We start from the raw sequence: 11,186 nt of genomic DNA on the forward strand, positions 1-11,186 counted from the left end.
AGGGGCAACAGTGACAAGCTCAACAACCCACAATTTAGACAGAAAACCTGAAATGCCCTTTTTCACCCATTCATTGATTCTTGGCTCTTGAAGGAATGACATATAAATGTCAACGAATGTTCCCATCAAGATATTTGCAACAAGATGACCTATCAGCACTTGAGAGACTCTGCAGGTGCCGAGGTCACATGGGACGTACATATTGGGAGCATTTCTGACGTGCTGATGGGGTCATCTTGTTGCAAATATCTTAATGGGAACATTCCTCTGTATGTTGAGTCAGGTTAAGGTTCCAAGTTCAAGCGTCACCCTGACTCCAAGGGGTTAGCCCTTGCACCTCATGCACCTATTCATCCTCTCTCTCTCTCTTCCTCACCCTTCCCTAATTCTCCTCTGTCTTCTCCAGCTTTAAATGAAATTCCTAGAAAATGCTGAGTGTGATGTTGTGCCTCAAGTTAACGGGATAGATAAGATGCACTTGGGTGAGCAAACACGACAAGTCATCAACTTGTTGTTGGGAACAAGTTAAAAACTACCAGCTGACACTATCCAGGGTAGTTTCAGGAATATTAACCCTGGAGTATGATGATAGAAATTACGGGCTATTCATGCCCGTGCCACCTCTTGGGTGGCTTAATCTTTATCAATCAATCAATGATAGAGTGGAGAGTAACTTGGGGGTCGTGACTAGTGGGACCCCGCGGGTCATAAGATTCCGTGTGATATCTCTCATGTTATCGTCCCATGTTTAACGACTTACCAGTGCAGGATAGCAGTAGTTTAGGGATTTTTGGTGAATTTGATAATTTCGATTAAATATAATCTTGTTAATTTCCAGCTTTTTGTATCTACGGGCGCCTGACAACTGAGTGGACAGCGCTTCGGATTCGTAGTCCTGAGGTTCCGGGTTCGATTCCCGGTGGAGACGGAGACAAATGGGCAAAATGTTTCTTTCATCCTGATGCCCTTATTACCTAGAAGTAAATAAGAACCTGGGAGTTAGACAGCTGCTACGGGCTGCTTCCTGGGGATGTGTAACAAAAAGGAGGCCTGGTCGAAGACCGGGCCCCGGGGACGCTAAGCCCCGAAATCATCTCAAGATAACCTCAAGATAACCTCTCTGGTCCCCCCCCCCTCCTCGTCCCTTCCATTGTCATCTCCGGTGCACGTCATTAAGGATGTTGAACCACCTTGTTCAGTTCAACGTTAGCTTCCTCCTTGTTAGGAACGTCTAAAATTTCTAAGATAACTCTTCCCGTCTCAAGAAACCACAACGTAACTATCAAAACCTTCGTTTGAATACATAAACTAACTCTACATCAAGCCAAAAGTCGTCGTAACGCAATGTCACACAAAATAATTAAATCAAAATGAAAATAAATCGAAATCTATGAAAATTCAATTTATCAATGAAATCGGAAAGATTGAATTGGAATCGTAACATATTTAGTATAGCATATTTTGGTCTTATGTGCAACAGATGGCGCTATTTTTCAAAAACGCATGTTTTTACCTGTCACAGGGGTGGCATCTATATAGTAGGTATATAAAAACACGCGGGTATTCGAACGGAACGTTGTGTGAAAATTTCAAAGCAATCGGTGAAGAGGTTTCGAAGATTTCCCTCACATGAAAAACACAATTTAAAAAAACATGTTTTTTTTCCCTGTCACAGACGTGACAGCTATATAGTATGTATATAAAAACCTGCTCGGAAGCGAATGGAACATTGTGTCAACATTTCAAAGCAATCGGTGAAGAACTTTTGGAGATTAGCGGTTATGCACAAACGAACATTTCCATTTGTATAGATAAGTTTTAGATTAGGGTCGCGGTGGTTTCCCCATAAAACACTAACGATTCACTAATTAGTAATTATCAATACTCTTGTAGTAACGAATGTAATGGGTGGTAATCGCCGGTTCTCCTTGGTATTGAGGTTAATAAGCATTTCGTTGCCAGTACCATTGGTTCACTGCGGTACTAATACTGACCTCTACCACCGCGGAAGTAATAGTCAGTTTGATCAGGTTACTCTCACATGTAAATAATGTCGATATTTTCTAAGGAAATACACTTAAGAGCACTTAAGAATATACTTAAGAGTATAGTGAATAAAACTACAAGGATACAGTGGTATTAGGTAGGTGGTGTTAGGGGCTCACACATCTGATTGCAAGGGGCTCACACACCCGACTGTAAGGGGGCCTCACACACCCGACTGTAAGGGGGGCCTAACACACACGACTGTAAGGGGGGCCTCACACACCCGACTGTAAGGGGGGCCTAACACACACGACTGTAAGGGGGGCCTAACACACACGACTGTAAGGGGGGCCTAACACACCCGACTGTAAGGGGGGCCTAACACACACGACTGTAAGGGGGGCCTAACACACACGACTGTAAGGGGGGCCTCACACACCCGACACAATCATTAACCAATATTTCTAAGGTTTGGACCTCGACATCAAACGAGACTCCTGACCTTTGATCCTGGGACCAGAGGTTGTTTTATAAATTGGTCAGTGTTAATGGTCTGTATTAACATGTTGTATAAATTGGTCAGTGTTAATGGATCCTCTAATTGGCTATATAAATGGAGTACATAGAGGGCTTGAGGTCTGTACTAAAAGCTTGCAAAATTGTCTGAAAATGGGTCCGTATAAATATTTTGTTTAAATTATATTTTTGTAAATGATTTTGATAATTGAGTGTATATATATGTTCCATAAAAATTATCCATTATCTACATAAATAAAAATGTATATGTTCGTTTGTTCAAAATGGCTAATCTCCGAAAGTTCTTCACCGATTGCTTTGAAATTTTCACACAACGTTCCATTCGCATCCGAGCAGGTTTTTATATAATACTATATAGATGTCACGTCTGTGACGGGAAAAAGATTTTTTTTTTTTGGTTGGAAAAACTTTTTTTCATGAATTTTTCATGCGAGGGAAATCTTCGAAACATCTTTGCCAATTGCTTTGAATTTTTTACACAACGTTGCATTCGAATAGGCGCGTGTTTTTATATACCTACCATATACATGCCTCACCTGTGACAGGTAAAAACATGTTTTTTTTAATAACAGCACCATCTGTGGCAGTATACATAATACGTAAGAGTACACACTATACTAAATATTTTACAATTCCATATCAATGTTTTCAACTACATTGACAAATTTAATTTTCATAGATTTCGATATATTTTCATTTTGATTTAGTTATTTTGTGCGACATTGCGTTGGAATTGAGCTGTGTTGTTGACCACACCGTTCGTTCCGTGAGTTTAAGTATAGAGGCCACACCTGTAACAGGTAAAAACATGCTTTTTTGAAAAACAGAGCCATCTGTTGCACGTAAAAACAACACACTCTATACTAAATATGTAACAATTCCATTTCAGTGTTTCCGATTTCATTGATATATTGAATTTTCATAGATTTCGATTTTTTTAATTTTGATTTAATTATTTGTGTGATACTGCATTGGAATTGAGCTGTGCTGTTTACCATACCATTTATTTTGTGCATATGGTTTATTTTTTTCATTGTTTTTCATTTCGTTTTTTTTCTTTGTTTTTATTTCGTTTTTTTTAACTCTTTCTCTTATATTTCAGTGGTGGGAATATCAGGTCATTAAATGTTCCAATTTTCTGATGGGAACATCAGATCATCAGGAATGCATCGGACGAGGGAGTGGGGAATGGTGGGGAGGACGAAGGGACGGGAGTGGGGATTTTTTTTTTCAGGGATAGTCCTGTGTGGGCACTAAGCCTCTGGCTGGCCCACTGGGCGGGCCCTAAGCCTCTAGCTGGCCCACTGGGCGGGCACTAAGCCTCTGGCTGGCCCACTGGGCGGGCCCTAAGCCTCTGGCTGGCCCACTGGGCGGGCCCTAAGCCTCTGGCTGGCCCACTAAGTGTTGCTTGTTTCTGATTTACTTGGGCGGAGTTTGAGTATTTATGACTCGTATGGTCGCTTCAGTAAGATTTTGTCCCATGTGTTTAACAACTTCTTCTGTGCTGTTGAATCTAAGTTGAAATCTTAAATGGAGGATGATGGGGAGGACGGACGAGGGGACAGGGTAATGGTGGGGAGGACGAGGGGACGTTGGAGTGGGGGATGGTGGGGAGGACAAAGGAACGGGCGAGGGGGGAATGGTGGGGAGAACTGGGAGACAGGGGAAAGGTTGCTGAGGCACAGCAATGCGTGGCCGGGTACAGCTAGTATATAATAAGAATAAGGGAGGGATGGTAGGGAATTACCAGGGGAAAGCGCCAAGCCATTACGCCTGTATAGCACTTGGGAAGGGGTCAGGATAAGGGTTTGGGATGGGACGGGGGGAAGGAATGGTGCCCAACCACTTGTGGACGGTCGGGGATTGAACGCTGACCTGCATGAAGCGAGACCGTCGCTCTGCCGCCCGTTGAATGATGAGATGCTGCCGACCTGCGTCAATTCATCATGAGTCTGACAGCTACTTATATATCAAGCCCGTTCTGGCGACCATTTCCCAACGTCTAGAAACTGTCGTACTAAAGTGCCCCTTTATCTTAACCTAACAGAGGACCCAAAACAGAAAACGGGAGAGTGTGTTAATTTCGCGAGCCACTTCCATTTTCTAGTACGACGATTTTTGGCCTTAGGTGGAGTGTACGTCAAAATGCGACGGTCTATTAGGAGGACGGGTTGGGATATCTGCCTTTTTGACACCATGTGAGTTTTGTCTCTTTCACACACACACACACACACACACACACACACACACACACACACACACACACACACACACACACACACACACACACACACCAGGCTCGTCCCGGAACTGAGAGGAATGAGGAAAGGCTAAAGGAGCTGAACCTCACATCCCTGGAAAACAGAAGAGTAAGGGGAGACATGATAACCACCTACAAAATTCTCAGTGGAATTGACAGGGTGGAAAATGACAAACTCTTCAGCACTAGTGGGACACGAACAAGGGGACACAGGTGGAAACTTAGTACCCAGATGAGCCACAGAGACGTTAGAAAGAATTTTTTCAGTGTCAGAGTAGTTAACAAATGGAATGCACTAGGCAGTGGTGTGGTGGAGGCTGACTCCATACACAGTTTCAAATGTAGATATGATAGAGCCCAGTGGCTCAGGAATCTGTACACCAGTTGATTGACGGTTGAGAGGCGGGACCAAAGAGCCAAAGCTCAACCCCCGCAAGCACAGTTAGGTGAGTACATACATCTCTTTCCAGGCGATTAACAATGCATAAACAACAGGGCTCCATCAAGGAACATATAATCTCTTCCCACAACCAGACCATCACCAGAGAAGTCTTAACAAACAACACAGAAATCATCGATAGATACAGTGATAGCAGGCGACTTGACATCTGCGAGGCACTACACATCAAGAAGTCAACACCAACAATCAACAGCCAATTAATGCACAACTATATTCTACCCACTTCAAGACTCCGCTCCAATATAGAAGCATCAAGAGGAAGTATGGACCAATAGGCCCTTTGCAGTTACTTCCATTCTTCCCTCTCATTTATCCAATTTATACCCAATGTTTCGTGTTCTGTCTTGTGTTGGTCAAAAGTTTGTTCACCTCATCCAAAACTGCTGCAACATATCACCTCACCCAAATGCGAGTATATAAGACAAGCTGTTCAATGTTAGCTGTTCAATGATTAAACTTTGTTTAGTGTTTTCAGGTTACAGTTGTGTGTGTGTAAACTAAAGTCTTTGAAAATGCAATAAGTTATTACGAAACGCGTTCAAGCGTCGCGTCAGACTAGAAATAAAAATGAATTTTGGAGAATTGATTTTTCAATTACCATCGACAGTAAAAAGAAACATAAGAAATATTAAGAAAATTCGTGTTAGAATTATTAATCTTACTTTTTCGGTCATATTTAACATATGTTTACAAGAAAGACTGCTACATATATATATATATATATATATATATATATATATATATATATATATATATATATATATATATATATATATATATATATATATATATATATTTTGACACAAAAGTTTTGGGTGAGATAACAGAACACGAATCAATGGGTATATATTGGGTATGAAAACATAAGAATGGAAGTAACAACAGAAGGCCTATTGGCCCATATTTTCTCTTGCTGCTTCTATGTTGGTTCGGGGTCTTGAAGTGGATAGAACACAGTTATGTGTTAATTGGCTGTTGATTGCAGGATAACCTGACCTTACGTGACCTTCAGTAGGATAAACTGACCTTACCTGACGTTCAACAGGATAATCTGACCTTCAGAAGGATAATATGACCTTACCTGACCTTCAGCACGATAATCTGACCTTTCTTGACCTTCAACAGGATAATCTGATCTTACTTTACCATCAGCAGGATAATCTGACCTCTCCTGACCTTCACCAGGATAATCTGACCTTATCTAACGTTCAGCAGGATAATCTGACCTTTCTTGACCTTCAACAGGATAATCTGATCTTACTTGACCATCAGCAGGATAATCTGACCTTACTTGACCTTCAACAGGATAGTCTGACCTTACCTGACCTTCAGCAGGATAATCTGATGTTACCTGTCCTTCAGCAGAATAATCTGACCTTACTTGACCTTCAACAGGATAATCTGACCTTACCTGACCTTTAGAAAGATAATCTGACCTTACATATCCTTCAGTAGGATATTCTGACCTTTCTTGACCTTCAACATGATACTCTGACCTTACCTGACCTTCAGCAGGATAATCTGATCTTACCTGACCTTCAGCAGGATAATCTGACCTTACCTGACCTTCAGCAGGATAATCTGACCTTACCTGACCTTCAACAGGATAATCTGACCTTACCTGACCTTCCAAAAGATATTCTGACCTTATCTAACCTTCAGCAGGACACTCTGACCTTTCTTGACCTTCAACAGGATAATCTGACCTTACCTGACCTTTAGAAAGATAATCTGACCTTACATATCCTTCAGTAGGATATTCTGACCTTTCTTGACCTTCAACATGATACTCTGACCTTACCTGACCTTCAGCAGGATAATCTGATCTTACCTGACCTTCAGCAGGATAAACTGACCTTAAATGACTTTCAGCAGGATAATCTGAACTTACCTGATCTTCAGCAGGATAATCCGACCTTACTTGATCTTCGGCAGGATAATCGGACCTTACCTGACCTTCAGCAGGATAATCTGACTTTACCTGACCTTCAGCTGGATAATCTGAACTTACTTGACCTTCAGCAGGATAATCTGACCTAACCTGATCTTCGGCAGGATAATCTGACCTTACCTGATCTTCGGCAGGATAATCTGACCTTACCTGACCTGCAGCAGGATAATCTGGCCTAACCTGACCATCAGCAGGATAATCTGACCTTACCTGACCTTCAGCAGGATAATCTGATCTTACCTGATGTTCAACACGATAATTTGGCCTTACCTGACCTTCAGCGGGATAATTTGACCATATAGGACCCTTCAACAGGATAATCTGAGCTTATCTGACCTTCAGCAGGATAATCCGACCTTACTTGACCTTCAACTGGATAATCGGACCTTACCTGACCATCAGAAGGATAATATGACCTTACCTGACCTTCAGCAGAATAATCTGACCTTTCTTGACCTTCAACAGGATAATCTGATCTTATTTGACCTTCAGCAGAATAATCTAACCTTACCTGACCTTCAGCAGGATAATCTTACCTTACCTGACCTTCAGTAGGATAATGTGACCTTACCTGACCTTCAGCAGGATAATCTGACCTTACCTAACCTTCAGCAGGATAATCTGACCTTACCTGACCTTCAACAGGATAATCTGACCTTACCTGCCCCTCAGCAGGATAATCTGACCTTACCTGACCTTCAGCAGGATAATGTGACTTTACCTGACCTTCAGCAGGATAATGGGACCTTACCTGACCTTCAGCATTATAATCTGACCTTAACTGACCTGCAGCAGGATAATCTGACCTTACCTGACCTTCAGCAGGATAATGTGACCTTACCTGACCTGCAGCAGGATAATCTGACCTTACCTGACCTTCAGCAGGATAATGTGACCTTACCTGACCTTCAGCAGGATAATCTGACCTTACCTGCCCCTCAGCAGGATAATCTGACCTTACCTGACCTTCAGCAGGATAATGTGACCTTACCTGACCTTCAGCAGGATAATGGGACCTTACCTGACCTTCATCAGGATAATCTGACCTTAACTGACCTGCAGCAGGATAATCTGACCTTACCTGACCTTCAGCAGGATAATGTGACCTTACCTGACCTTCAGCAGGATAATGTGACCTTACCTGACCTTCAGCAGGATAATGTGACCTTACCTGACCTTCAGCAGGATAATCTGACCTTACCTGACCTGCAGCAGGATTATCTGACCTTGCCTGACCTGCAGCAGGATAATCTGACCTTACCTGACCTTCAGCAGGATAATGTGACCTTACCTGACCTTCAGCAGGATAATCTGACCTTACCTGACCTGCAGCAGGATTATCTGACCTTGCCTGACCTGCAGCAGGATAATCTGACCTTACCTGACCTTCACCTAAGAGCGTGGCACCAGGTGGCCCACAAGGCACTATGAGACATGCTCATACATCAACAAGATACATGGGTGCCACAAATTAGTGATGGATGGCGCTGATGGATGCTGCAAACATGGTTGTAATTGGCGGGAGTTACGGGGAGCAGCTCTTAATCTCCATGAAGGAGATAGTTAATCCGGGGAGATTAATCCATGGCACTTTAGCGAGTCTAATACACGACACACGGAAGTCTCAATCACCATTTAAGGGCGACAGTATTAGCTACGTTGATAGGTTATGACGAGGAGAGATCCTTTGGAGATATATATATATATATATATATATATATATATATATATATATATATATATATATATATATATATATATATATATATATATATATTCCTTCTCGTGACCATAGACATAACCGAACACCCTATCCCGCCAATAGAAGCATAATAGAGTATAATAGATAGTTCCCAGTATACTGTGAGAGACATCTTTGTCAAACAGAATGTTTGTTTGTCTCTCTGTCTGAGTTTGGAGGTCAGACACTTAGGGCCAGCCTTACCAAACTTTTCATGACGATTGCTGTAGGGTAGGTGCCCGACATGGCGCACTCTATTCAGGAATCTTATGATGATTCTGGCAACAGGTATCAGCAACAAATGTATCTCTCTCTCTAGAAAAGAATTAAGATCTTTTGCTTTTCCTTATTATATCATAAAATATTATTCACCGATTTTGTCAAAATTAACAAAAAAATAAGGAAAAAAAAGGTTCTGATCATCAGATTTTGCTGATGATTGTGGCCCAAGAAATCATGGAAATCATTCAGTCGACCCAACCACCAGCGAAGCGTTTATTGTGTGAACTTGTGTCACATGTATGAACTGTGTTACATATGTGTCCTAGTGAGTTACAGTGAGAAGAACAGCAGTGAGTGGAGACTCACAGTTGAGAGAGAGAGAGAAAGAGAGAGAGAGAGAGAGAGAGAGAGAGAGAGAGAGAGAGAGAGAGAGAGACAGACAGAGAGAGAGAAAGAGAGAGAGAGAGAGAGAGACCGGCTCGACCCACACTTAAATGACGCAACCTTTCCGGCAGGGGGCCCAGTCACCGTATCGACCCGTGCTCTGCAGGGTAACCCCCCCCCCCCCACAACTCGTCCGTCATATATAATACCACGATACGCGATACGTCAGAGCGTATGGTCCAAGTTTGAAGCAAATCTGTGGAAGCGTTCTTGAGATATGGAACATGCCTTGGGGGGGAGGGGGGAGGGGGGAGGGGGGAGGGGGGAGGGGTGTGTGAAAACAGTGTTTATCCCTGCTCACGAGATGTAAACTGGTGGGTTTACATGTCATGAGATGTAAACTATGGCCTCGCGTCTTGTAGGGTCGGAGTTCCATCACAGATGGTTCAAGAAGTGGACTACTGTTTCGCTTGAGTGAAGGTCCTCCTCATATCCCTGCTATTTGTCCTTGTATCTCAACTCTTAGTCTACCCTAGCTCTTGGACTGCTCTCTTATCCCAGCTCTTAGTGTGCCCTCATACCAGAGGTCTTAGTCTATCTCATATCCCTTCCAATTGCTTCATAATCATACTAATTATCCAGCAGTAATCCCCGCTGAGAGGTTATCTTGAGATGATTTTGGGACTTAGCGTCCCCGCGGCCCGGTCCTCGACCAGGTCTTCTTTTTGTTACACACCCCCAGGAAGCAGCCCGTAGCAGCTGTCTAACTCCCAGGTACCTATTTACTGCTAGATAACAGGCGCATCATGGTGAAATAAATTTTTTACCCATTTGTCTCCGCCTCCACCGGGGATCGAACCCGCCACTTCAGGACTACGAATCCGAAGCGCTGTCCACTCAGCTGTCAGGCGCCCTGCAGCAGTTTTTCTAATCAGACAACACAATTACGGTACAACACGTGTAAGATACAGATGTTACACGGAGAAAATGGAGGCGCATTCTTGTCTTATAAATGCAAATACTTGCAATACTTCTTGCAGAGAGAGAGAGAGTTGCACTCATCAAATGCATAATATTATTCCCAACAGTATTGCCAAGTAAATCCATTATACGATGTAAATTTTTTTAATGAGACTTTTCTTACAGAGCGCAAGCGGGAAAAATTACAATGTGTTCCAATAATTTTTAATTGCCAAACTGCTTTTGATCAGATTGAAACGAATTATGTTTGATATTTGGCTAAAAAAAAGTGGGGCGGTCTGCCAAAATCATTTATGTTATTAAATAGCAGTTTAATTGGATAGGCTGTTTTGGGTAATAGGAAATAGTGATGAGACACATTTCTAATCACATTGTAAATAATATGAGAAAAATTTGCTATCTATTTAAAATATACACAACCGTATGGTCCCAGGTTCGATTCCTAGGTAGGCCAAGACGTTATTTAGGCAAGGTTATTTTTGTTTGCACCTGATGCGCCTGTTTACCTAGCAGTAGATATGTACTTGAGAGTTAGAAAACTGTTGTTGGGCTGGCATAGAAAGACCTTACACCTGATGCACCTATTCACACAGCAGTAACCAAGCAGCCCGGAGTCAGGCACCTGTTGTGGGCTGCGTCCTGCACTATATTAACCACTGACAAA

At 42.5% G+C, this 11,186-nt stretch overlaps 1 protein-coding gene across 1 annotated transcript in view; it reads left to right on the forward strand.

The window, feature by feature from the left end:
* LOC138352042 (involucrin-like) overlaps positions 1-8,625 on the forward strand; it is a 12,033-nt gene extending 3,408 nt beyond the window's left edge. The window contains exons 2-3 of the mRNA XM_069304217.1: positions 1,963-2,030; positions 7,780-8,625. Coding sequence (XP_069160318.1) covers positions 1,963-2,030; positions 7,780-8,625 — 914 coding nt within the window. The remainder of the gene's footprint in view (positions 1-1,962; positions 2,031-7,779) is intronic.
* Positions 8,626-11,186: the final 2,561 nt, after the last annotated feature.

The sequence above is a fragment of the Procambarus clarkii genome, chromosome 52 (assembly GCF_040958095.1).
Source record: "Procambarus clarkii isolate CNS0578487 chromosome 52, FALCON_Pclarkii_2.0, whole genome shotgun sequence".
Lineage (NCBI taxonomy): Eukaryota > Metazoa > Arthropoda > Malacostraca > Decapoda > Cambaridae > Procambarus > Procambarus clarkii.